The sequence below is a fragment of the Rattus norvegicus genome, chromosome 5 (genome assembly GCF_036323735.1).
Source record: "Rattus norvegicus strain BN/NHsdMcwi chromosome 5, GRCr8, whole genome shotgun sequence".
NCBI classification, from domain to species: Eukaryota; Metazoa; Chordata; class Mammalia; order Rodentia; family Muridae; genus Rattus; species Rattus norvegicus.
Genome location: NC_086023.1, coordinates 167,763,084 through 167,786,784, shown reverse-complemented (window position 1 = coordinate 167,786,784; position 23,701 = coordinate 167,763,084). Strand labels below are relative to the sequence as shown.

The 23,701-nt window shown below is 54.5% G+C and overlaps 3 protein-coding genes across 3 annotated transcripts in view; 2 read left to right on the top strand and 1 right to left on the bottom strand.

The window, feature by feature from the left end:
* The first annotated feature begins 2,707 nt into the window (after positions 1-2,707).
* On the top strand, positions 2,708-9,482 carry Phf13 (PHD finger protein 13). The gene is made up of 4 exons (NM_001107995.1): positions 2,708-3,059; positions 4,752-4,853; positions 6,497-7,019; positions 7,280-9,482. Exons 1-4 carry the CDS (start codon positions 3,021-3,023, stop codon positions 7,504-7,506), a joined length of 891 nt encoding a protein of 296 aa, NP_001101465.1. The 5' UTR covers positions 2,708-3,020; the 3' UTR covers positions 7,507-9,482.
* Positions 9,483-9,906: 424 nt separating this feature from the next.
* Positions 9,907-15,576, top strand: Thap3 (THAP domain containing 3). Its single transcript, NM_001108695.1, has 4 exons — positions 9,907-10,099; positions 12,632-12,824; positions 14,508-14,609; positions 14,867-15,576. The coding sequence occupies exons 1-4, from the start codon at positions 10,026-10,028 to the stop codon at positions 15,158-15,160; spliced, it is 663 nt and encodes a 220-aa protein (NP_001102165.1). The 5' UTR covers positions 9,907-10,025; the 3' UTR covers positions 15,161-15,576.
* A 1,176-nt stretch (positions 15,577-16,752) lies between these two features.
* Dnajc11 (DnaJ heat shock protein family (Hsp40) member C11) overlaps positions 16,753-23,701 on the bottom strand; it is a 45,257-nt gene continuing 38,308 nt past the window's right edge. The window contains exons 10-16 of the mRNA NM_001108694.2: positions 23,495-23,611; positions 20,737-20,892; positions 19,829-19,898; positions 18,825-18,882; positions 18,561-18,703; positions 18,087-18,216; positions 16,753-17,259 (exon numbers count right to left, since the gene is read on the bottom strand). Coding sequence (NP_001102164.1) covers positions 17,234-17,259; positions 18,087-18,216; positions 18,561-18,703; positions 18,825-18,882; positions 19,829-19,898; positions 20,737-20,892; positions 23,495-23,611 — 700 coding nt within the window. The 3' untranslated portion in view covers positions 16,753-17,233. The remainder of the gene's footprint in view (positions 17,260-18,086; positions 18,217-18,560; positions 18,704-18,824; positions 18,883-19,828; positions 19,899-20,736; positions 20,893-23,494; positions 23,612-23,701) is intronic.

The window sequence follows — 23,701 nt, the reverse complement described above, 5'->3', positions numbered from 1 at the left end:
GTGGAAGCAGCATGGGGTCCCCTAAAGCTGGAGTGTAGGTTGTCTGATGTGGGTGCAGGGGACAGAGCTCAAGCCCTCTGGAAGGGCGGAGCCTACCCCCCAACCATTGAGCCCTTCAGTCCTTCAGCCAGTTTCTTTTTTTTTTTTTTTTTTTTTTTTCTTCAGCCAGTTTCTTACTGTGACAATGACTTGGGTTGTTTACTGTGAAATTTTTTAGCACAAGGAACCAAGACCAGGTGTCATTTACTTCTTGGTTTGTATCTGCATCTTTTATCTTTTTTTTTTTTTTTTTGTTTTGTTTTTTCGGAGCTGGGGACTGAACCCAGGGCCTTGTGCTTCCTAGGTAAGCGCTCTACCACTGAGCTAAATCCCCAACCCCTTTGTATCTGCATCTTGAGATGGGGTCTTGGGACATCCAGGCTGGCTTCGGGTTTCTTAGGGAACCAAGACTGACCTGTCTCCCACTCTGGGCTCGCAGGTATGTGCTGTCATGCTAGCGTGGTTTGAGTTTCTCAGACTCAAGAGTGTCTTGCTAGCGTGGATGTCTGTGCACTATGTGATCTCAAGGTCAGAGATGAGGGCTTAGGTTCCCGGGAACAGAGTTATGGAGGGTTATTAGCTCCTATGTGAGTGTTGGGAGTTGAACCCCGGTCTTCTGCAAGCACAAGAAGTGCTCTTAACTGCTGCTACTCTACCTCTGAACTACTAAAGATCCTAACCTAAAGCCCTGCGCATAGAACAGCACATGCGGTGATGTTGGCTACAATCCTAGGCACCCCACCCCCAACCTTTCTGAGATAGGGTTTTCCTAAAAGGTTCTGGTCAACCTTAGAATTTCTCTGTAACCCAGGAGTGAGGGTTTTTACACTTTCAGGAATCCTGCCTTAGCCTCCTGGGATGCTGGATTTACAGAGAGCACACCTGGCTCTGGAGTCCTTTTTTTTTTTTTTTTTTTTTTTGGTTCTTTTTTTCGGAGCTGGGGACCGAACCCAGGGCCTTGCGCTTCCTAGGTAAGCGCTCTACCACTGAGCTAAATCCCCAGCCTCTGGAGTCCTTTTTTTATACAGGAAAAAAAAAAAAAAAAAAAAAAAAAAAAAAGCTAAGCCACTTTGGGTGACTCTGACCATGAGCAAAGGGGTCAATCTCCAGACTTTGCTGTGGCCACAGAAATCAGGTAGCGTTGTAATTCTGCATTTACGTGCGTTTCATCTGTGTATTACTTCACCGTATCATCTCCACAGGGTCTCACTATTGCACACATCACGAAAAAAAAAACAACAGCCACAGCAGAAGCAAACTACCTTTATTTAGTAAAATCATCGAGGTAGGTATTTTATGGCTTGGGGAACTGAAGCCGGTAGTATTTCTGAGATCGACCGGATGTCTGCTCTTATGATAGTGTCTAATGTGGCCCATGCTGTTAGTCCCCAGTTAGGCAGCAAATCTCCTCCTTCCTCCTCCCCCTTACTCACAAAAGGCCTGGCTGGTCAGGAACTCACTGGCCAGCTCTTGCCCCACCTGCTCCTGCCTGCTGGCTAAAAAGTAGTGGGCCGCCACGCCTGGCCACACCTATTCCTATCTTAATCACTGTCCACATAAAAATTAGCTGAACCTTGAAAACAGCAGTGGTCACTGATGGACCTACTTACTCACAGGCTCTCAAACATACTCCCCTTTCGGATGTGTCAGGAAGCTTCCCCACTCGAACTTAAAATCTTGTTGCTCCTCTGACAGCTCTCAAAGTTATCAAATGTAATGCTGAACATGTATTTTACGTACGTATGTTTTTCCTTCTAAACGATTACTAACGTTAAAATAACAGTAGCAGCCTTACGGTAATGTCACCAAGGCACTCCGCTAAGCGTTCCGGGCCGATCTTCCACAGCCACGGGAGAACACTGCCCACTCAACCATCAAACAGCTCTCGGAGTCACCGCGGGCACCACGCAGCTCACGCCTTTTCACCGCACCGGCCGCCTCGGATCCCAGGAAAAGCGAAACTCCGGAGGCGCGGCGGCGTTTCCCGTCGCCGCAGCCCTGAGGACAGCGAGGGAGGAGAGAAACAAAAAGCGAACTAAAGCCGGTGCGTGTGCCGCGGCGCTCCGCGGTCCCGGAGTTCGGTTCCATCTTCCGCTGCGCGAACCGGGCGCCCACAAGTGACCCCGCCAGGCCCAACGCCGCGGTGGCCAGGAACCTCTTAGCTAAACGCCCGCGGCCGCGAAAACAAGTGCGCTCCGCCCTCGCGGACGTCAGCGGCCCGCCCCCATCCTGCCCTAGCAGCCGGGACACCCCCGCCCCACAAAGGCCGAAGCTGAGGCCCCACGGGAGAAAGCGGAGCCCGGGCCACCGCCCTCCGAGACCCAGGCCGCCGCTCGACCCCGCCCCGCGTAGCCCGCGGGCTGCCGCCCCTCCCCCACCAGCCGGGCGGTGGGAGCCCCCGCACCTCCCCCGCTCTGAGGCTCCCGAGTCCTGTCAGCACCGCCTCCGCATTCGTCCACTGCCGCAAAGCCTCTTGGGAGTTGGAGTTCTAAGACAGTCTCCAGATGGCGCGGCGCAACGCTAGGGACTACCACTCCCACAATGCCGTGCGCCGCGCCGGCCACACCCCCACATGACGAAGTCCAGACAACCCGGACTACAATTCCCGACGACCCTCACGGCGCTCCCGCCCTCCCTCCCGAGACACGAGCCGAACTGGGCGTCAGGTCGGGGAGCCGGTCGGGTTCCCGCTCGCTGTCGCCGCCGCCGCCCCCCACAGTGCCTCTCCCGCCTCTCCACAGCGCCGGTCGTGGGAGCTGCATCCTCCACTCAGTTCTCTGAGGAGACTCCAGTTCGGGATCAGCGAACCTACGACGCGACACACCGACACCCCCCGTCAAATCCAGCCTGGGCGACCCCTCCCCGGCCGGGTCCGCCCTCGCCCTGCTCGGTGCCGGAGTCCCCCGGCCCTGAGCGTCCCGTGGGCCCGCTCCCGCACTCTAGCCTCGGCACTCCCACAGCCGCCGCCCCCCACCCGGAACATGGACTCCGACTCCTGCGCCGCCGCCTTCCACCCCGAGGTGAGTACGAGCTTCGCCTCGCCGCCCCCTCCCCGGCCTTCGCTGCACTCCGGACCGAGCCGGACCCCGGGAAGCGGTCTCGAGCCCGGCCTCCCTCCCCCACGTTCGCCCGGCGCCCCCAGCTCGGGCCCGCGCCTTTGCGCTCCGCCGGTCCTCTCGGGCGCCGCGCCCACCCTCCGCCCCGAGGACACGGCCCTCCGCCGCCCTGGCTCGGGCTCGCGGGGTCTCCTCCCCACTTCCCCGGTGCGGCCCGGCCCCCTCGGAACGGCTACGCGCGCGGTGCTGCCGCCCCCTCCACCGGCCAGGCCGCGCCCCGCCCCCACGGCGCCCGCGTCCGGGGGGTCCGTACTCCGGAGCCGGTCTCCCGCGCCCGCCCCTCCCCCTCCTTCCGGGGAGCGGCCCCCGCGCAGCGCCTCCGGGCCGGGGTCGCGGTGCGGGGTGTGCGGCGGGGGCGGGGCGGAGCCCCAGGGGTCCACCGTGTCTCAGCTGCGGGCGGGAGGCGCCGGGGCCTGCGTGGCCCCGGGACACCCCCCCCCCCCGGTCCCACAGGCGTCCCGCACCCCACGGGTGGGCCCCGCACCTTCCGGGGCCTGCGCGGGCGGGCCGGCGGCGCGCGCCATCTGCTCCGGGAGGGAGGGTGGGTCCCTGGCCGCCGCTGCGGCGCCGCCCCGCACTCCTGTCCGAGGCCCTGATCCCCTTCCCCCCCGCGATATTCCCTGGGGCGAAATTAAAGTTTTTCCCGAGTTGGAGCCCGGTAGGATCGCCCTGTGGCCTCCCGAGTGCCGGGAGCGCGCGGCCCACTCTGCTGCCGGTCGCCTGCGGGGCTGGCCGAGGGGCGGGAGCGAGCGGCCTGCTGGAGCAAGTTAGGACCGTGTTTGAAAGTGCTGCGTTGCGCGCCGCTTTGCGGGAGGCTCTCGGAGGTCGGCGCGGTGTCCTCTTCCAAACTGGCGGAGCACCTGAACACGGGTGGGGGTGGCGACAGGGTGCGGGGAGCCACCGCAGGGAATGTTGCCGGAGCCGCGGTGCTTCGCCTTCCCGGGAGTAAAATCCCTTTTTGTGGTGGGTGTGTGGCGGCCGTTGAGAATGGCCCCTGGGCTGATCCTTCATAGGTCTAGTGTCTTACGTGCGCACCTAAAGCGCTGTTTCCCTTCTCACTCAGTCCGAGGAACACTTCAGTGTCTAGCATCCCGCCCCACGTAGGGTGAGGATGTCCTCTGAGCTGCCGACGCTGGGTCTCCTCCCTGCCTTGGCCTCGAGGGAGTCAGGTTTAGAGAGCAAGGAAAGATTTAAGTGGCTGCTCTTTGAAATCGCTTAGAATGTATTTGTTTAGAGCCACAGCTGTGGTTTGTTTTCAGATTGGGAAATCTGTAGCAAAAATGTAGATGCTGGAGCTCCCGATAGGCCCACAGGGACAAACAGATAAGGCGAATGCCAGGAGGTGGAAGGACTATAGACTGGCTTTTATCTCCTCGCCAGTTTCCAGTGTTCTTGGCACAGAACCTTAAAACTCCTCTTTCCACCTTAAGAAAACTGTTGTTTCTTGACACCCCCCCCCCCCAATTTACCTTATCTTGTTTCTAGACTAAATCCTGCAGTGCTTTGTGACTTGGTAATAAAAGTTGCAGCTTGCTTTGTTTTGGTCAGTTCCCTCCGCAGGAGTCTCCTTCACTGAGTCTTTGTTCCCCTCCACAGGAGTACTCCCCCACTTGTAAGAGGCGCCGGACTGTGGAAGACTTCAACAAGTTCTGCACCTTCGTGCTGGCCTATGCAGGCTACATCCCCTATCCGAAGGAGGTAATGATTACAGGTTTTGGAAGGACAGGCTCAGCACCCTGGGTTCCTGCTTCAGGTGGTCTGGAAGCACTTGGTGCCAGCTTTGGGCAGGCGGCTGACAGGAGTCAGTTTCTTTGGGACCTAGATCGGCTCAGGGCAGCAACATGATTTCCAGAGCTGTAGTAGGCTTGTCTGGAAATGATTTAACATCCTTTTTTTTCCCTTTTGGGAAAACAAATTTAATGTTTATTTCTAGTCACTCTTGTGATCCCTCCACTCAGAAGGATGAGGGAGATTTGTTAGAGGCCAGTCTGGGCTACACAGTGAAATTCAAGCCAGTATGGTCTGACGAGACCCTATCTCAAGAGAGTGACTGCAGCAACAAGCAAGTAGGAAACAGTGTGTTTGCAAACACCTTGCTTGGCTCTGCCTTTTTTGCAGAGGGCTAGTATTTGGCCAGACTGACTGCTTTTAGGAAGAGTGGACTAAATGCTGTTGTTTGTCCCTCTGCTTTGAAGAGGATGACACCCTGGCCGCCCACATAAGTGGACACTTTCTTGCTTATAGGCTCCAGGTCTTGCCTGGTTGTCGAGAATACCAAAACCGGGCCTTAACAGGATTCTTACCTATGTCCTAAATTCCATGTCCTTTGAAGCTTTTTCCTTGCCAAGGGCAGGGCAGAAGGGAGGGCTGTCAGCCACTGAGGGGCTCAGGCTGCTGGAGGCCTGTGCACATCAGACAAGGCTACATACAGGCTGGATCTGGATCTCCACATGGGTTTAGTCTTCCTTGATATGCAGTGCGTCCTTTGTACCACACAGCACAGGGCCACTCTTGGCACAGCACTGAATGTACAAGTCCAGCATTCAGCTTGTTGTTTGGGGCACTAATTGTCTACCTAGGTTTCGCAATATTTTGGAATGTCTCCAGTTTTTTTCTTTTCATCCCTAGACAGGGCTTTTTCACTGTTCTGTAGACCGGGCTGGCCTTGAACTCAGATCTGCCTGTCTTCCCTTAAAGGCATGTCCCATGATGCCCAGCTGGTTTGTTGTTATTGTTTTTTTTTTTTCCCTTTTTTTTTTCCTTTTTTTTTTCGGAGCTGGGGACCGAACCCAGGGCCTTGCGCTTGCTAGGCAAGCGCTCTACCACTGAGCTAAATCCCCAGCCCCCTGTTATTTGTTTTTTAAATGAGGTCAGAAACTTGAAATAACTTAAATTCACTTGATGAAAAAAGTATTTGTTGACAGAACAAACGGAGGGGATTCTTCCTTATTGAGACAATAAGCTGTGGAGGTATCTTTGTGTGGTATAAGTGAATAGTTCTGTGTAGGATCTGTGAAGGTGGGGGTAAACTCCGCCCTCTTCCTTGCATGCTAGGTGAGCCCTTGCTGCTGGTCTACACTCAATTGCACCCTGGTCTGAACCCCCTTATTTAACTTAGTCCTGGCTCTGGGGCAGGGAGTGAGGGTTCAGTGAGATGGTCTGTTGTCACATTAATATGCTAATGAGAAAAAATTTATAATTGTGCTAATGAGGCCGAGCCCTGTGGCAGCTCGGGCTCTGGTTGTGTGTGCTCAGTGCAGGAGGACTGACCTGGGAGGGGGTACTCTTGTCTTTTGGGGTGGCTAATAACCAACTATCCCTTGTTGCTCCTTGTATTTCAGGAGCTCCCCCTGAGGAGCAGCCCCAGTCCTGCCAACAGCACTGCAGGGACCATCGACAGTGATGGCTGGGACACTGGTTTCTCTGACATTACATCTTCAGTGCCCGACCGATGCTTCAGCCACCTGCAGCCTTCCCTCTTGCAGAGAGCTAAGCCCAGTGACTTCCTGCTGGACAGGAAGAAAACGGACAAGCTGAAGAAGAAGAGGAGGAGGAAGCGCAGGGACAGCGACGTGCCTGGGAAGGAGGAGTACAGGGGGAGCCTGCTGAAGCTGGAAGCTGCTGACCCGTATGTGGAGGCCCCCTCAAGTCCCACCATGCAGGATATTCCCCAGGCCTCTGCTGACCCCTGCTCGGGCTGGGACTCTGACACTCCTTCAAGTGGTTCTTGTGCTACTGTGTCACCTGATCAGGTCACAGAAATAAAAACTGAAGGGAAACGGACTATTGTCCGCCAGGGAAAGCAGGTGGTGTTCCGAGACGAAGACAGCACTGGTAATGATGAAGACATCATGGTGGACTCAGGTGAGTGCTTTGAGCAGAGTCCAGGGCTTAGGGTAGGACCAGAGTATGATTAGGATTTGAAGGAGGAAGTGTGGAAGGAAGGGCCAATAGATGCTAAAAGAGTCGTTAGCTCCTGGATACAGTCAGATTGCTCTGCAAGCCTGAGTGGGAAGTGATGTGGCCATGAGTGGTCACTGGAGCCACTGCGTCTCATGGACGTAGAGTTCCCCAGGGGAGAAGGGCTCAGGAGTTCCACCTCTCAACTGTTGGTTTCCTTCCAGATGATGATTCCTGGGATCTTGTCACCTGTTTCTGCATGAAGCCCTTCGCTGGTCGCCCCATGATCGAGTGTAACGAATGCCACACCTGGATCCACCTGTCTTGTGCGAAGATCCGCAAGTCCAATGTTCCGGAAGTGTTTGTCTGCCAAAAGTGCCGGGACTCCAAGTTTGATATCCGTCGCTCCAACCGGTCCCGAATGGGCTCCCGGAAGCTGTTTCTGGACTGATCTGGGGCTGTCAAGGAGATAGGCGGGACTGGAAGGGCCTGGGCTCTGGCCTCCCTTAGTTGAGCACAGAACTCGCAGCTCTGGTGTGGGCAGACCCTGCCACTCAGGTGCCTAAGCAAAGGACGAGCCGTCCAGATAGAACTGTACATAGCTAGTGAGCAGGTAAAAGGGTCAGCGCTGCTGCTCCAGCTGTGTTCTCTGCGTTGGTGGCAGACTGAGCACCAGATCTGCTTCTGCTAACAGTGAGTGTGCACAGTCATTGTTAGTCAGTTCCCGCCAGCCATCGGGCGGTGCTGGCTGTCAGTCCCGTGTCCTGTGTGCTGGGGAGGTGTTGTGTTTATTCTCAGTGTTGCTCTTTTATCCCAAGTGTCTATGCAGCCGTCCAGGTTGCCCGCCCCTTTGTGGTCTCACTTCCCTGCCTCAGTTGTACTTTCTGAGACAGGGAGCTGTTTCCTGAGAGGTCCGGTGTCCCCAAGAGGAGCCCTGGGTGGGGGGTGAGTGGTGGTTCTTTGGTTTTTCACTGTTTAAAGGGACAGTGTGTAGCCATTTTTCCACAGAGCGAGGGTGGGGGTGGAGGTGTTCTGTGTTCATAACTCAGTTTCTTGTTTTGCACGATGTAAAAAACAAAAACCATTTTTTTTCCACACGACACAGCCCAAAGTGTTAGCCACTGTCCTACTGGGTGCCCGTCTCTGCTGGTGGTGGTCGGTGACCAGGGTGCCCAGCACTGTGCGGTGGGAGCACATGTTTCCTCCTTAAGCTGCTCCAGTGGCAGTCCACAGAAGACACTGTCTTTGGGACCTGTGTGTGGTTCTTCAGATAATGGGTGACGAGTCAGGGCACTCTGCCTTGCATACAGGCTGACCTGTTGGGTTCCTGGGGTGCTGCAGCAGGGGTCTGAGTTAGTTGCTGTAACATCAGCTTGCAGGGCTTCAAAGGTGTGAACCAGAGTCCTGATCTGGGTGAGGGCTGGCTCAGCTCCTGGACACTGGTGACCTGTCCTGGGGCAGGGGAGGAAGGAGAGGACGATGTGGGCTCTCGCCCCGGCGTTTCCAATGCTTGTTCTTTCTCAGCAGTGTTTGGCAGAGCCATGGGTGTGTTTCATACCCATCTATCACATGTGTTCTGTGTTAGACATGAGACAGCAGAGCGGCCAAGTGTGTCACCTTTCTTCCCCTTCCTGGAACACCTGCAGGGTCACCAGGCATCTTAAGCACCAAAGGAGCTCAGACTGTAGACTGTAATTTGGCTAATTGGAGCCTTTTTTTTTTTTCCTTTCTTGTCTTAGCATCTTTCCCAGTTTAAGTAACTTTTTCATGTTAAAGTACAGAGAAGTACTGCTGAGCTGTTGGTTGTGCAGACTTCAAGAGAGCTTTGCTAAGGAGAAGGAGCTATGACAGAAGCAGTCTTGTCCCTAGGCTATTGTGTGGCTCTGACTGGGGCAAACACCCAGGACAAGTCAGGAATTTGCCAAAGACCTGCCCCGTGACAGTTCTTGTCCAGTGTCTTCACCCTGAGAATAACCAAAGTTCCAGTAGGTTTTTAAGTGCATTTAAGATGTGTGTGGTTTTGTTGTGGAGCGGCGGGGCTGCCATTCTTACATCCATGTGCTCAGAGATTACTCAATGCCTCTGGAATACATTGGACATCTCAGTTTCTGTTTGCTTGCTTTGTTTTTAAGGGGATCTTTCCCTGTGGGTGGTGTCCGAAGTCAGACACCTTGGTTTGGGGGTAGGTGAGCTGGGCAGCTGCAATCAGCTTGTTTATGCAAACTGGGCTCGACCCTCTAGGGGCTCCTGGTTGATGGCTGATGGCGGGAGGGAAAGGTGTCATCCCCAAGCAGACCCTTCCCGTTGGCTTCGGCCAGGCCAGACACAGCATCGTTTACATGTTCTGTGTAATTATAATGTTTATGTGTATAAAGCAAGCTGTTTCTGTGAAACTGTATATTTTGTAAATAAAGATATTGCTACTTTGCGGTCCGTGTCTCCTTAGGTGTGCTATGCTGAATGGAGAGCGCTGTGGCTCTCCCCAGTCTCTTGCCAGAGGGTGGATCTGGCAAAGCTGACTGATAATGGCTTTTAGCACGATGCAAAGGGACCCAAAGGGACCGTGACTCCTGGTCCACTTCTCCACTTCGCTCTTAGACCCCGTGTCTTCCCTATTCCTCAGTTCCCACCATTCTTGTCTACTCAGGTGTGCTGGCCACCCTTCACCCCCGAGTAAAAGGCCAGTCAGGCCCTGTATTTGTCTCTAGTATGACAAACCCAACGCAGATACCCATCATCCCTGGAAGCCATGAACTATTAGCTGAGTTAGGAGTTGACGCGTTTTTAGTCCAGGTTCCCAAGGTTGTTACTGGGCACAAATACTGGGAGATATTCCTCTGTCTTGACTCGATTAGGGAGCAGAGCAGGTCCAGCTCGCAGCGCCCGGAGCCTGCAGACCCCGCCCCCGGGCTCCGCCCCCGAGGCCGCGGAGCCGCCATCTTTTTGAGGGGCAGTGGGCCCATCTCCGAGATGCCGAAGTCTTGCGCGGCCCGGCAATGCTGCAACCGCTACAGCAGCCGCAGGAAGCAGCTCACCTTTCACCGGTGAGGGATGGGAAACCGGGAGCCCACTCCACGGAAAGCTCGCGGGCCTCAGTTCACCGGCCGGGAGGTCCGGGAGGCCCAGGGTTTGCGGGCGAGGTGGACCAGGACTGCGGGGAGGGGACGGGCCGGGCGTCAGCGGTGCTCCCGCGCGCGGCTTCACAGCACGAGCTCCGCCGCCCCCTCCTCGCCTGGAAGCAGTAGGTGCTCAGTGCGAACTAGATGGGCGTGAGTGGTGTCTGGTCGTGTCCCTGCTCTTGCCCCTCGTGCCTGCGTCACCTCATAGGAGGCCTGGAGGAATGAATGCTTCCAGTATGGCCCGGCCTCATGGCAGGGGCTGCGGTTGTGGGAAGGTGGTGGGGCCCCGGGACCCCTTTCCCAGCATGACTCGTGTTGAGCCAGGGAAACACCCTTCAAGGCTCAAAGCTTCAAGCTTCGAGCGATGTTTGTGCCTTTAGGGCTCAGTTCCCTGCGCTCTGGCGTGCTCTCCCTCCCCGCCCCCAGTTTTAATGCTTCTACTGAAGAGTGGCAACCACAGAAAAGTGCACACATCAGTTGGCAGCCCACAGAAGACTTTGCTAGCACCTACAGGGAGTTAGCCTGCATGTGGCCCGGATTACTGTGGCCTTAAGAAATGGAATCTGAACTTTCCTTACTTCAGGGCCCTTCGAGAGTCATCCTTGCCACGCATGCACCACTGAGTTCTTTTCTGCATAGTATTCCATTGAACACGTGCCAGAATGCATTTGGTATTGGGGCTGGAGCTCAGGCCTTCAAGAGTAGTGGGTAAACAGGTGGTCTACTGTACAGCCACACCTCCACATCTTTAAACTTTTATTTTGCTTGGTCTTTCGAGGCAGGGTTTCTCTGTGTAGCCCTGGCTGTCCTGGAACTCACTCTGTAGACCAGACTGACATCCAGAGATCTGCCCGCCTCTGCCTCCAGAATGTTGGGATTAAAGGTGTGTGCCACCACTGTCAGATTTAAGTGTTTATGACACAATCATTGCAGATCCTGGTGGGCTTCCTGGGGACAGTTTTGATCTGTGTGTGTACCCCATGTTGTGATCTCTCCTTTGCCTGTCCGTCTGCCTCCTGGCTGTTCATTGGTGCTTCAGTCAGGCCAGTGTTGCTTCTGTTCATTCCAAGAGGTCTTGTCTTGTGTAGCCCAGGCTAGCTTTGAACTGGACCATTCCATGTATCCACCACCACACCCCACCCAGATCTTGCTCTTGCTCCTACGTTCCTGTCACCTGGCTTTGTCTTAAATGAACTCTCAATAGCTTTTGACTGGACAGGCCTCTTCCCACGTGACTCCCTGGGTGCCTGCTGACCTTTGCCCCAGATCTGTCAAGTCTCCATCACTGCTGGTAGCTCAAGATGGAGCCATTCAGGGCTTTTCCCCAGTGCTGAGATCTCCCAGGCAGGGACAGGCCCAGGCACAGATGCCCATCTACCGCTCTGAGCTCTGCCAGTCTGAAGAGCACCTTGAACTTGATGTGATTCCTAACTCACCAAACTTCTCTTCACCCAACCCTGGCCCTCCGAGGACTGTCCTCCGTGGGAAAGTGGGATCGTGAGGCTCTTTCCCCTTCCCCTTTCTTCATCCTCAGGCAAACCTTGATACCTGGCTTTTGCTTTTCCTTCCCTTCATCCTTTTCTTTCTCTTCTCCTCCCCCACACTCCCCTCTCTCCCAGTTCCCCTCTCCAGCCTCCGCTATCCTGGAGCTCAATCAGGCCAACTGAGGCTGGTCTCAGACTCAGAGATCCACCTGCCTCTGCCACCGGGAGTGCTGGGATTAAAGGCCTGCGCCAACACCACCACCTGGCTGTTTTTGCTTTTGACACAGGGTCTCATTCTGTAACCGAGGCCTCGAACTCACATCAGGCCTGCCTCAGACTTCCAGGCGCTGGGATTGTAGGCTTGGCTTGAGTCACTCACTAACTTGTCATTGCTCTCACAATGCCCTGCTGTCCTCAACCCTTTCCCCTACTCGCCTCTCTCTCTCTCTCTCCTCATCCAGAACCTACAGGAATGCCCCTGCTGCCTAAATCAAGCCCTGTGTCTTGTCCTTCTTCCTCCAGGTGCCCCTCTGTCTCCCGCCCCCACCCAGCCTTTGTAAAGGCCACAGGGCTCATCCTCTCACTCCTGCAGGGTCTGTTCAAACGTCGTCTTGGCCGGCCCTGGTTACCACAGGGTTTCTTCCTGTTGTTTTCACCTGCTCCCTGGGAGCCCAACCACCTCAGCCAGCCTTGTTGCTGTTGGAGGTGCAGGCTCCTGAAGGGCAGGGACTTGGTCCTACCCACTGCCACCTTCTGGCAGGAATCAGAGACTGGCAAGTGTTGAGCTCTTGAAGGACCAGAGGTGGCTCCTGGCGAGTGCTTTGGAAACGTAGCTCGCTTGGGCTCTTGGCCCATGTTTATGAGCGTGGGATTCATACATAGGCCGCTGGAAGCCACCGTGAGAGTTGTCTGATGACTAACAGAGTGGATTACTGAGTTTCCAAAGCCGTGCCGTGGAATGCTGTGCCCACAGGTTCCCGTTCAGCCGCCCCGAGCTGCTGAGGGAGTGGGTGCTCAACATCGGCAGGGCCGACTTCAAGCCCAAGCAGCACACAGTCATCTGCTCCGAACACTTCAGACCTGAGTGCTTCAGCGCCTTCGGGAACCGCAAGAACCTGAAGCACAATGCTGTGCCCACCGTGTTCGCTTTTCAGAACCCCGCCCAGGTAGGAAGGCTACGGGTCTGACATCCAGCCACTGGGTCTGTGTGTGTTGAGAGGGGAGTTTTATTAAAAAGGAGTTGTAGGGTTGGGGATTTAGCTCAGTGGTAGAGCGGTTACCTAGCAAGCGCAAGGCCCTGGGTTCTGTCCCCAGCTCCGAAAAAAAGAAAAAAAGGAAAAAGAAAAAAAAAAGATGAGTTGTAGTTGGACTGAGAATGTAGCCCAGTTGCTAGAGTGCTGGCCGCGGCATGCAGGAAGCCCTGGGTTTGCCATGCGGTGGCGGTGCATACCTTTAATCCCAGTGCCCGGGAGACAGAGGTGGGTGGATTACTGAGTTCGAGGACAGCCTAGTTTACAAGGTGAGCGCCAGAGCAGCCAGGAGCCAGGATCACACAGACAAACCCTGTCTTGAGAAACAAAAACAAAAAACGAACAAAAAGTAATTTATAGCTTCGGCAGAGATGCTTACCCAGCATGCACAGAGCCCTGGTTTGATTCCTAACACTGTGTAAATTTGGGCTGTGCCTGCGGGCTGTGGCCATGGCTGTGTGCAGTCCTGGTACTCCGAGGTGGAGGCAGGAAGATCAAATATTCAGTCGACCTTGGGGGTCTACGACTGTCTCAGAACAAGAAAGCCAGGGGGGATGGTGCATGCCTGTAATCTCAGCTCTTAGAAGGCAGAGGCAGGGGGTTGGGGATTTAGCTCAGTGGTAGAGCGCTTACCTAGGAAGCGCAAGGCCCTGGGTTCGGTCCCCAGCTCTGAAAAAAAGAACCAAAAAAAAAAAAAAAGAAGGCAGAGGCAGGAGGATTGCCACAGCTTCCAGCCCGCAGCACATAGGGTGTCTTAGGCCATGTCTGTCGGTGTAGTGTGCCGTGTGAAAGCTCTTAGTGTGGTGAGGACGAACAGGCAGGGCCAGGGGCTGAAAGAGGTCTGAGCGTGCTTAGAGCCCCAGTTTAACCTCACAGTCCTCAGTGCCCCCCACGTTGAGTTGGTGGGAAGCTACAGATGGCCACTGTGGTCACTGCCAGTAGGTGGCAGGGACTTTGGACCTGCTTCGAACCGAAACTTTCCATCCTTGCTGTAGGGCAAGTGTCAGCGAGAGTGGTTACCAGGCATCAGGGGGGTGCAAATGATTCAGGTCTGGGGCGCTATAGGGACGTGTGTGGGTGCCACTGCCCCAGGATATTATCTAGTGAAAGCGAGTGTGAGTGAAGCTGGATTCAGTCAGCATTGTTAGGTGTGCCCCACATTAGGCTGAGCGAGGAGACTCGGGTGCCTCCAGGCCACCGCCTGGCCCATCATTAGGTTCTGAAGCAGGGACAACTTCCTGTCCTGCAATCGGGAAGGGAGAGAACAGATGCTGCCCTCCGTGAGAGTGCTGTGTGGTGTGGCTTCCTGGTCAGGCAGTGCTCACAAGCCTTGAGTCTGGTGAAAGGTGAGCGTACTCCCTGAAGGCAGGAGGGTTGTGAGTTCAGGGTACTTTCCTCAGGGAAGCTGTGGCCTCAGGCTCCCCCCTCCTCCTGCTGTGAGAGCTCAGTGGTTCTCGGGCTGGAGACCTGGACTGGGTGGGAGGGAGGCACAGGGCAGGCTATAGCCCCTGTGCAGGGATTACTCAGGGACGGACAGTGGCAGCTGTAGGATCCGGTGTCTGCCAGCTCAGCCAGTCTGACTCCGCCTGCCGTTCCCAGGTCTGCCCTGAGGTGGGGGCTGGTGGGGACAGCTCAGGGAGGAACATGGACGCTACACTGGAAGAGCTTCAGTCTCCAAATACTGAAGGCCCCATGCAACAGGTAAGGCCCTGGGTACAAGGTGGTCTCAGAGGGATGTAGTTTGCTGCAAACAAAGTGAAGAAACCGTGCCCCAGAGGACCCAACAGGAGCAGCGGGATAGGTGGCTGAGTTTCAGAGCTCCTCAGTAAGATGAGACAGCTCCTCAGGGTTTCCGAAGGGGAAATGGGCTAAACCCGAAGGGTGATGGGCAGCTGTGGCCCCAGCTCATGCCTTCCTGCTGAGGACACAGGCTCTTCCTCACTGACCTCTGTTCTCAGGTGTTACCAGATAGACAAGCAACGGAGGCCATGGAGGCTGCGGGCCTGCCCGCCGGCCCTCTGGGTTTGAAAAGGCCCCTTCCGGGACAGCCGTCCGATCACAGCTATGCCCTTTTGGACTTGGATACCTTGAAAAAAAAACTCTTCCTCACGTTGAAGGAAAACAAGAGGCTTCGGAAGCGCCTGAAAGCCCAGAGGCTGCTGCTTCGGAGGACATGTGGCCGCCTGAGAGCCTACAGGGAGGGACTGCGGGGACAGAGGGGACCGCAGGCCGACGCAGCACAGGGATGCTGAGTCCCAGCAGGCTCTGGGATGTGGGGATGGTGGCAGCACCCTGGCAGGAAGTGGTGTTCGGCCCTGCTGTAGATGATCCCCCTCGCCACTGATGCTGCAAGGTGCCCTTAGACAGGCAGGGTGGGATGCTGTGAGGCGGTTGTCAGGTGAGGGCCCAACAGTCAGGTCTCCTGGGCTGAGGCTTTCAGCTGTGGGGCAACAACAGTGACCAAATGTAAGCTGTCACAACCCTGTCAGCTACTCCCCAGGGAAGGAGAGGTGATCATTCTTACAGCCTGTGGGGTACTTACTGTCTCCCCAGAGGGGTCACTCTGAGGGTAGGCAGGGCCGGGGTCCTCCATCAGCCTGGATTTCTGAGTAACTCCTTGTCTGCCTGGTTTGTGTGAATGTGGAATAAATCCTTTGACATCTCCATATAGGCTGTCACTTGGTTGTCCCCTGGCTGCCCAGAACTCTCTACCCCATAAGGGACAGACAGGTTGTAACTACTTTGACTATGGAAATGCCTTAAAGGAAACAAAGGTGGGGTGGGGCTGCTGCACTGATCGGGCGACTCCGTGGTTGAGTATTTGCTCTTGCAGAGGACCTGGGTTCAGTTCCCAGCACTTACATGGTGGCTCATAACCATCCAGAACTCCAGCTCCAGGGGATCCTATGTCCTCCTCAGACTCCTGGGGGGCATGGAAACGCACAGCACGCACAGGCAAAACACCCGTGCACACAAAGGACATTAAACCACATAGCCAGACTGATTAATATCCAAACACAAAACCTTAAGGCTAATTTCCTTATCGTGAGGCTCTGTATCTCAGGTAGACATTTAGCAAAGCTTTGCAGCCATCGGCTAAGCTAACGCAGGGGTGGAGAGGCACCCGGTGCATGGCAGCTGGCTGTCCCTTGGTAACGCGCGCAGATGGACAGAAGCAGCCTCAGCTTTTGGTCAGCTTTATTGTTGGGCAGTGCTGCCAGTCAGCTTCAGACAGGAGGGCATCAGTGCCCAGGGAGCCACAGGGCACTGAGGCAGGGCTCATGCAATGGTGCCCACTGCAGTCAGTCTGGGGAGTGGGGGGGCAATGAAACAGCCTCAAAAAAAAAAAAAAAAAAAAAAAAAGACTCAAAACTGTTTTTAAAAACTGAAGGGTCTTGAGATTGGCTGAGGCAATGCCTGCCGCCTTCAGCAGTCACTGCTCAGAGGGTAGAGCTTGCAGTGACATCCAGAGTGCACCAGAAGGGATCCAGGAGCAGACTCCCTAAAGGGACCCTGTGAGGCCTGGCGGGCAACACCGCCACCTGCTGGACACTCACTGGAGGTGCAGGCTCCAGGGCCAGCCTTGGGTCTATATCCAGGATTTGGTAGACTCACGCTGTCCCGCTCCTTGCAAAGGTCCCCTCCTTCCAACACCTCTCTAGGAGGGTGTCCTGAGGGCAGGACAGGGGTCTTGTGTGGGGTGAAGGGTCCACTGGCAGCAGGGCCTCTTCTCTTAGCAATGTGGGCAGTGTGCCTGGACAGTGCACCTTGGGGCCTGGAGGAATGATTTGAGAAGCTCTGTAAAAGTGGGAAGAAAAGAGACTAGTTTCCAAACCCGTTGTTCTCAGATAAAAAGCAGTTTTATAAACCCGCAGTCCTCTCCAGTCCATTCGGTGACGTTTCAGAAGAGAGAGGTGGCTTGTGGGAAGTCTACTGAGCAGCACACGACACGCCTTCCTTTCCATGTTTCCCACGAGCAGTGTGGGCTTCAGGAAGAGCAGTCCCATGTGTGAGGGCAGAGTGTTCCAAACGCCTCCAGAGAGCTGCTGTGCACAGCCACTTGAGGAGGACCAGGGGCGCGACCTCTAGGAACATGATCCTTGGGGAAGACATGGCCGTGCTGGGGTCTGGCCAGGGGGCTCCTCAGTTCTACCCACAGCACCATGAAGCTAGGCTGTCTGCATGTCCCTTCACATAATTGATACAGTGCCACCTTCTGGAGAAATAAACTAAAACATCTCATGTCTGGGTTTTCCCTGCTTCCAAATCTGTAGCCTCCCAGGAAAAGGTTCTCGTGGCCTCTTTCTTCAAGGTTCCCAAGCGGTTTACCCATCTGCATCGATCCTGTGAGCTGGGAAAGAAAAGAACAAGTCAGGAAGGCTAGCAAACGGCCAAGGAAGCTTCCTCTACTGCCCTCGGCAGCCCCTGGCTGGGCTAGGATCCCAGCACCTCCTGCTGCTGCTGCTGCTGCTGCTGCTGCTGCTGCTGCTGCTCCTCCTCCTGAAGTTTTAGCCCTGGCCAGCCTGGAGCTCAGAGACCGCCGGTCCCTGCCCCGAGTCCCACCACACTCAACTTTAAGCAACTGCTTCTGTGCCCAGGAAAAAGGTGCCACTTCTACAAAGCCACTCACAGGGGCCACAGCTCCCATCCCCCCACCCCCTTTTTTGATTTTGTGAATGGTGTTCTGTCTGAACGAACCAATGCACGCTTGGTGCCATGGCCAGAAGAGGGCGTCAAGTCCTGAAACTGGAGTTACAGATGGTTTTGAGCTACCATGTGGGCGCTGGGAATGAAACCTGTGTTTTCTGCAAAAGCAACATACGCTCTGAACTGCTGAGCCGTGTCTATCCTGCCTGCCTTTCCCTTTCTCCTCTCTCCTCTCCTCTCTTCTCTCTCGCTCTCTTGCTCTCTCTCGCTTTTTGAGCTTTACTATGTGGCCCAGGCTGATCTGGAATCCATCTGGCTTGGCTTCCACGGTGCTCATAGGACTACACCCGGCCAAGAGTGTGCTCTAACTTTATCTGTGGCAAGGCCAATGCTGCTTCCTAAGGCAAGTCCCTGGGCCAAAGCATTTCTGCGTCTTTGGGACCCCAGTAGCTGTCACTTCACACATACTGATGTCACTGATGACCCTGCCTGCCCAGGGAAGGTGGCAGAGCGTAAGAGGTGGTAACTCACACTGCTTTGGTATCCTCAGGGCCTCACTGTCAGGCATCATAACCTGGTGGAGCACGCCTCGGAACTGGTACAGCACTCGCAGGCTCTTCTCCTCCCCAACACAGGGGTCATAGAACCCGGGCAGCCCGGCCTGCACACAAACAGAGAGCCAGGTCAGGCCAGGTCAGGCTCTACCACCATGGGCACAGCCTGGCGGAGGATGCACACGTCGCAGCTAATAAGGAAGGAGAATTTAGTTTACTTGGGTAGTGCCAGACTGGTCCTCAAGCCCCTTTCTCAGCCCAGCCCAAAGCCTGCCAGACATGGACAGAGATGACTCCTTTGCCCACAGCCTCTCCTGGAACCCAGCAGATGGAGGAAACACAAGCACCAGGGAGGCTTTGCCGGATGTCAGCTGGCACCTGGGGCCTAACTGTCCTTGTCACATGAATCTGGATCCTGGGAGCAGGTGGCCAAGGTGACCTGGTGCTGTACCTTGGAGGCCTCTGTGAGGATGAGCTTGGAGTCCTTCACCAGGCACTGCAGGGGTACGGTCACATCAATCACCTTCACCTTCTCATTCTTCCTGCTCTTGTCATTGACAAATTTTCCGTACCAGGCGTTCACGATGATAAGCCCTGGACACAGAGCAGCAGTGGCTGACACAGGCCATCTTGCCACGTCCCTGTGACAATTTGAGAACCCCAGAGCCCCGCCCCGCCCAGCCCCACCCCAGCCATCGAGGGCAAGCCTTCCCACCCATTCGGGACTCCTCTGCTTCGATTATCCTCCGGACAGATTCCTGCATCAGCCGAACCTGTGAGAGAAGACATTGGGAACCCTGGGCTTGTTTTGGTCCGAGCACAATAAACACCCAGTTTTGTCCAGGTCAGGACGTCCAGTCAAGGAACGGAAGGGAAGGGGCAAATGCTGTGGGCTCAGCTAACCCTTCACAAGTCTGCAGCCCTGAGACCTATTTGAGACTTTGGCATGAGCCCACTTGATGGCACCAGTGGAGGACAGTACCTTCCTTCCTCCTCAGTGATTCTGCACATGCAGATGAGGAGAAATTACTGAGAACACGGTCAGTGCGTAAGAATAAAGAGATTCGGGGCTGGGGATTTAGCTCAGTGGTAGAGCGCTTACCTAGGAAGCGCAAGGCCCTGGGTTCGGTCCCCAGCTCCGAAAAAAAGAACCACAAAAAAAAAAAAAAAAAAAAAAAAGAATAAAGAGATTCACAGTGACGAGCTCAAGGCTAACCTGGGCTACATAATAAGTATGGTGTCATCTAGAATATATCATAAGATCCTATCTCAAAATAGACACTTCACGTGGGCAACTGGACCTCTACATTTCTTGAAAAGGGACCTGTGCTCTTTGTGGAACCGTTCAGCTGGGTAGGGCTATGTGTTGCCCCACAAACAGGCACATTTGCCTAGGAACATGCATGTGCTCACGTGGTCTCTCACCCGTGTCACAAACCCCAGTGGCACCCTGGTATTAAGTCATGGCCTTCTGCTTCCTTGTCTCCTGTAACAGGCAGTGCATAGGAGGAGAAAACCATGTGTGACAGCACACAGCTGTGCTGAGCTGTGTCTGTCCCAGGGAGCATGCCCCTCAGACATGGACGCTCAGGAGGAACGAGGTTTTGGGTGAAGTCAAGCCGGGGTCTGTCTGGGGTCACAGACCCAGCTTCAGTAGGATGAGCCAGGAGGGTCTGGAGGCTTGCCCTGAGCTCTGCGTATCAGTGGTGGGACACTCACAGCAGCCTCTGCCTCTTGCTTCTTCTGCAGGATGTCACTGGCTGTGTTCTCTCTCTGCTTTTCCAGGTCCCTTTCAGAGAAGCAACCACAAGTCACTCTACAGCGAGCAGACTGCGCCCCCCGCCCAACTGAGCCCAGAGTTCAGTCTGTGACCTTAACTGGGTTTCTACTTTTAGAACTTAAAAGGTACTTCCAAAACAACCCCAGGCTAGACTATACATCTTTCTTTAGCTTGAGATCGCCGTCCTTGTCCACCTCCTCCAGGGAAGGTCCTAAACTGCTGTCTCCTTGGGAGACAGCTCCAGCAAGCAGGAGTGATCCAGACTACCTTGGATGCACATAGATACCTGTGCCTACAGCAAAACACGAGGGCTCCAGGTCAGCTCTCACAGCCGTGTGTCAGAGACCTGACGGAACACGCTCTTTGCTCCAGGTCTCACACATCAGAAAAAGCGGATCCCTACACTGTAGTATGAGGAGGTCACAGGCAGCCAGAAGGGCACCTGTTCTTCTCATTTAACAAAGGGCCTCTCCATTTTCTGAGGGATGCTTGGCCTCAGTTTTGGCTCCCACAAGAAACCACAAAGCCAGCTGCTCTGTGCAGCACAGAATGACCCATTCCACTTCAAGCTCAGTGACAGGTGACATGTCTAGGGTTAAAGAGAGGGATATAGCAGCATTTCTGCTGGTCCTGTTTAGAGCCTTGACTTTATCGAGCAGATCTAGTCACTTCTGAGTAGGACTGGCTGGCCAGGGAGGGAGCACAGTTCCCTGTGGCTGGCTGACTAGTGCCTGTCAGGACCCAGGCGCCATGCTAAGCACTCTCTGGGCATTAACTGGTCACATTTTTCCAGCTCTCTCTCCAGTTTAGATGAGACGGAGGCATGGGATTTCCATGTAAAACTCACTTCTCTTTCTGGGCCCTGAGGTAAGGTCGGATGATCAATCGGTGCACTGCCAAGTAGACGACCAGTGGCCCCACGGTGGCATAGAACACAGCGCTCGGGAGCAGCTGATCCGTCAGGTGGATGGGGAAGAAGTAGGTCTGACTGGCCCTGTTCAGCCTGCGAGGACACAAGAGCAAAACCCACAGGACGGGTCAGGTCTTCCAGGGAGGAGAGCTGGGTCTGTCCATTGGAAGACACCTCTTAGCAACCAGCACACCAGGCCCAAGGCTGAGCTGAGTATGTGAGTATGTACCTAACTGGAGTCAAAGGCCTCGGAGGAGAGGAAGGCAGTTTCTGAGCTGACAGCCTGTGTCAGTAAGTGAGGTGTCCCAAACAAGTCAAGGACTTGAGAAGGCAGCAGATTAAACTGGCAAGATGGAGTAGACTATGAAGAGACTGCATGGTTGGAAAATGTTTTTATTAGGAAGGATTTAAGCTTGGCAATGCCCATCGTTAAGCCCAGCAGTGGGGATGCAGAGGCCCTGGATCTTTGTGAGTTGGAGGTTGGCATGGTTTATCCAATGAGACCATGTCTTTGAAGGGACACGTTACCAAAACTGGTGACAGGGACAGACCAACGCTGAGAAATCTCAGACTTACATACTCCTTGAAACACAGTCAGCAAAACTGCAGAGTTAACATAAGGTGATATAGAAAAGCTGTTTATAAAAAAATGGAATTCATTTAGATTTGGGTCCTACCCCCAAGAGTCCTATTACACACACAAATACTTGGAAATCTGAGCTTTAATACACTCAGGGCGGGGGGTGGGGGAGACCCAACCCGCACAGACAGTTAATGGCAGAGAGGCAGCTTAGCAGTAAGACAGTGGCGTCATGGAGGCCTTCTTCCAAGTTCAGTTCCCAACAACCACAGCTGGAGGCTTGTAGCTGCCCAGTTCCAGGGATTCTGACACCTCTGGCCTCCAAGAACCCTTGAATTCAGTGTGTAGACACACACACACACACACACACACACACACACACACACACACACACACACTTAAAAACAAATCTTTTAAAAACTTCAGTTTGGGCAGTTTAATATTGTCACAGGACACAGGGCAACAGCCTCTCCCTAGGAATTGGCAGAAGTGCTCAGACCACACCCAGCTCCGAATACAGTGCCTGGGCTGTCTCTGTGGCTCATCAGAGCTTTTAATCCAGACAGAGGGCTATGGTACACATAACCTGACCCCTGGGACCCAGGAACCTGGCTCGGAGATGTAAAATGGCAGTGCTTCTGCAAAAATCTACACATCTTCACAAGCATAGTTAAAACTCTACACATCTTCACAAGCATAGTTAAAAATCTACACATCTTCACAAGCATAGTTGAAAACGACTTATGTGCCTGAGCGTCTGCTTGCATTATGTCCGCGCCATGTGCAGTCAGGACCTGCAGAAGGGGGAAGCTTGATTCACTGGAACTTAAATATAGAATTTCATACTCCAAACTTTTATTTTTTAGTGGATACCTGTGTATGGAGGTCAGGCACCACCTCAGGTCTCATCCTAAGGAGTTGTTTCCCTTTTGTTAGACAAGATTCCTCATTGGCCTGGAAGGTGGCTAGCAGGCTAGGCTGGCCGGCCAGCGAATCCCAGGCATTGGTGGGTCTGTCGTTACTGTCCCAACACTAGGAGTGCAGAACATGCTGTCACACTGGACTGTTCCCATGGTTCTGGGGGATCAAACCAAGCTCTTCTTGCAAGCACATTACTGATAGTTACCTTCCAGGCTAGCTGGTGCTAGGACTGCAGACACGACTCACGTCCATATGCCTTAGTTCCGCTAGCTTCTTTACAGGTCTACTATAAATGCTGTATGAACAGCTACATGCTGCAGTGTCATTTCTGATACCAGCTGGCTTACATGCACATGTGATTATCCACAGACACGAGAGGACACTGCATGTGAGCTAGATATTTAGGAATCAGGCCAAGATGGGGCTCTTGAGGTGGAGGTGGGAAATACAGCACAGCCATCCCTTGGGATTCATGGGGCCTGGGTTTTAGGGCTCCATCCAGACACCAAAGCTGCAGATGATGGTAAAAAACATGGTCCACATGGGAAGAGCCCACAGACAAGGACGGAGCCCCAGAGTGGCCTCTTTGGGAGAAAGGAGGAGACAGCCAGAGAGAAATCAGAGCTACAGCTTGGTGTCCAAGAGTCCTGGCACAGAGCAGTCTAAGGCAGGTCGGAGAGGCAGAGCTACTGACACCAAGGTAGAAGAACAAGGAGAGCTGCCCTCTGCACGCAAAGGAAGATGCCCAGGTGCTCAAAGGCCACACGTCCAGGGCGGCTGGGGAAGAGGCCAAGTGCAGTGCAACAGACAAAAGAGCAAACCAGGAAGCTACAAGTGTACACATCTCAGTACGGAGGCAGGAGGATCCCAAGTCTGAGTTCCAGGCTATCCTTGGCTATGGGAGACTGATCTCAAAACAGTCAAACCCTACTGACTCAAGAACTGAGTAGCATGGAGAAAAGGGTGTGTTGACATGCTGTCAGACAAGGCGATGCTACAGATGTCCATGGTGGCACTGGGCAGGCTCAGTGAGGTAAGGGCCCAGTGGTCATCAAGGGAAGGCGGATGCTAGGCCCCCACTAACTCGCTGTGGTGTCTGCTCCCCTCACCTCTGCTCATGTAGCTCAGGCAGAAGCAATAGCACACTCAAGAATGAACCCCACGCCCTGGTCAGCAAGGGTCAGGCTGACTTACTTGACTTTGAGAGACACACCCTGAGGGACGCCAATGCTCACAGCTGCACCCAAGACGCTGTGTCGGGAGATCTTCCTCTCAGCTCCATACTCCACTATTGTCCCAAAGAAGCCTGCCCTGTGGGGCAAAACACAGTGGCTGGCATAGTTTCCTTCCTGCACACACAGCCCACTCATGTGAGAGGCCTGAAAATCCTATACTTCCTCC